At 30.3% G+C, this 2,804-nt stretch overlaps 1 protein-coding gene across 1 annotated transcript; it reads right to left on the reverse strand.

Moving 5' to 3' along the window:
• Positions 1–1,414: 1,414 nt before the first annotated feature.
• LOC111416259 (larval cuticle protein LCP-17-like) lies at positions 1,415–2,128 on the reverse strand. The gene is made up of 3 exons (XM_023048226.2): positions 2,018–2,128; positions 1,830–1,939; positions 1,415–1,775 (listed from the first exon to the last, which is right to left on the reverse strand). Exons 1-3 carry the CDS (start codon positions 2,027–2,029, stop codon positions 1,499–1,501), a joined length of 399 nt encoding a protein of 132 aa, XP_022903994.1. The 5' UTR covers positions 2,030–2,128; the 3' UTR covers positions 1,415–1,498.
• Positions 2,129–2,804: the final 676 nt, after the last annotated feature.

Genomic DNA, 2,804 nt, shown 5'->3' on the forward strand with positions numbered 1-2,804 from the left:
CACAGCTGCTATTTTCAGAAGACGGATGATAATCTGAATCATCTTGTGTATGATGATCTTCAGGAACTGTATTGTTATTTACTTCGATTTCAGGCGAAGCATTGGTATCATTATCTCTATTTTTATAAAAATGTCGGTTGGTCCCTTTCTGATAAACATGGTCCATATGTAGTTACCAACAGTTGCTGGCAAAATAAGCTTTTCAGCAACTATGTGCGGATTACTGGTTTTGGTAACGCGACAAACAACTTTATAACTTGCTAATAACGCTTTTTGATTAGTAGTAGTTGTCACTGCAAAAGTGTCTTGCTGCTTATAAAGGAAGTGCAACTGTTTTTCAAAGAATTCCACGGGGTTGTCTTTTTTATATGGGTGTTTGCTATTTAAATTTGGAAGTAGCATCGATGGCTTTATGCTTTCTTTTGAGAAGATTTGTCCACAAATAACACATTATGGTTTATTCTACATAACAGTAAAACAATATTTAAGATATTCATCGCTGTAAAGCCTAGTTTTTTTATTACTGCCACTTTCTGATGTAGATGGTTCTGCGCGTCTTTTTCAAAACTTACCCATCATTTGTAATTTACAATACGTAAACGTAAAATACCTACTCAGTGCCGCAATCACTATAACGCGATGAGTAGGAGGAAATAGAATTAATAATTTTGGGAAACACTGATCAAGTCCTTATATAAAGAATACTTGTCGCTGTTCTTCTAGCTATAAACAGGTGGTCTATTTGGCAATTATCACCTCAGATTGGTACATTTCGCATACAAACAATCAATCATCATAAATAATTTTTTGTAGTCATAAATTAATAATGTATTTTAGTAACAAATTTATGAGTTTAACATTTAAATGTTTATAGAAATGTTTAATGCAAATCGTTATTTCATATTTAAATATTTAAAAAAAAAACGAAGGACGATTACAAAATACTTTATCTATTCAAATCATTTTATTGCAAGTTTTATATATTTTTGATTAAAATATTTTACTTAACGTTTTAATTAAACAAAAAGAATTTAAATTCGTCATTGAATATTTTTATGTAATCGTAATTGATGAGTATGAAATAAAATGGTAAGAATTTTTTGCGTAGGTTTGAAGGAGTTCCCACGTTTTTTCCACATAGAACAGAATATTCACGAAGAAGAGCTGTGTAACATCTTTAAAGATCATGGTCAAAGCACTAGAGCGATCAAAATAACATTGGCGTGATAAAAAAGGTTAATTCCAGTGGTAAAGACTATTAAGTGAGAGTGTTATTTATACTTAGGTTTTATATAAAAAGTAAATAAATTTTTATTTATTATTCATTTATTATTGGTAATAAAAAAATCTTATGTACATTTTTTTTTCTTTATAATACAAATCGGAGCAAGAAGATAGAATAAATCACAGAGTGTCCAACAAAAATAAACGAATTCGTTTTAATACAACAAAAAATCTTTTTACATTATGGTCTGTTTAAAGTTTAGGTAGATTGGTTTTAGAATTTACGTTGTGGCTTTTCTTCCGGTTGTGGATGAGCGGCGATCCAGTCCAAAGCTCTGGCAATATATGCTGGGATTGGTTGTGGTTCGGGTGCAACCGGAAGATGGGCTCCTTGTGGTTGGAATCCGTTTTCATCAGCTACGTATTGAATTGAAATTTGTTCACCTTCTGGGGATTTGTATTGGAAACCACCTTGAGCAGCAACCGCTGGTTCTTTTGAGTTGGTTAAAGATCCTTGTTCTTGGGCGGAAATACCGTTGTCGTTTTCGTAACTAAAATAATAAATTATTAAATAAAATCAATTTTGTTAATATAATTTTTGTTACCTCCATTGATAAGAACCGTCTGGGTTAACATCGCTACTTTGTCTAAGAATAGATGCTGTTTTATCACTTTTTTGGGCAGCAGCGCACGCTAAAATAGCGGTGAGGATAATCTATGAAATTATAGAAATTAGTATGTAAGAGTAATAAAAATTCTATTTAAAATAATTTGAAACAAAATTGAAACTTACCAAAGCGTTCATGGTTGTATTGGTTAAGTCAAGTGGTGAACTGATAAAAATCACCTAGGGAGAAGCAATATTTATACAAGAAGTTGTTGACATTTTACCCACACACACTCTTCTACACTCCCTCCTTTATCCCAATATTGTATGAGATGTCCATCCTTTTGCTCCTCTCCACAATTTCAATTTTCAATTCAAAAAGGACAACTTTCTATGGTCTAAGATCTCTTTAACATTCGATTGTGTAAGTTTTGTCAAAATTTATTTTTAACGCCAAATCGCAACAATTTCTCGATTTCACAAGTTAATCCATAAAATTATCTAAAAAAAGCCTATTAATTATAAAATTAAGAAAGAAAAAGTTTCGAACAAACATCTAATCATAAATAACATAATTGGTTGTATGCGTGTTTAATTAAATTGTTACATACATTAATGAAAATTGTTAACGTCTCTATTATAAGGAATAAAAAGGATAATTTGCATAAACTGTTTGTAAAGCTATAATAACTGTTAGCAGTGTAATAAATTTTTCTTTTTATTAATCCGATTTATTTAATTGATTTAATACATTATGTGTTAAGATTCAAAAAAAAATCAAGGTAAACTTAAAAAAATTCAATTTATTTCAGAATACTCTCACTAATTCGAAGAAACAACTTTTTGTGGCTTTCGTTACAAAGTTATTTCTACAAAATCGCTTATAAATAAATGTTTGAGAGGTGTTAAAGAGATTCATGCAAACAATAATGTCAAGGGTATCATGTGGATGGTAGATTTCGCCATTTGAATT

Source organism: Onthophagus taurus, chromosome 6, assembly GCF_036711975.1.
Source record: "Onthophagus taurus isolate NC chromosome 6, IU_Otau_3.0, whole genome shotgun sequence".
NCBI classification, from domain to species: domain Eukaryota; kingdom Metazoa; phylum Arthropoda; class Insecta; order Coleoptera; family Scarabaeidae; genus Onthophagus; species Onthophagus taurus.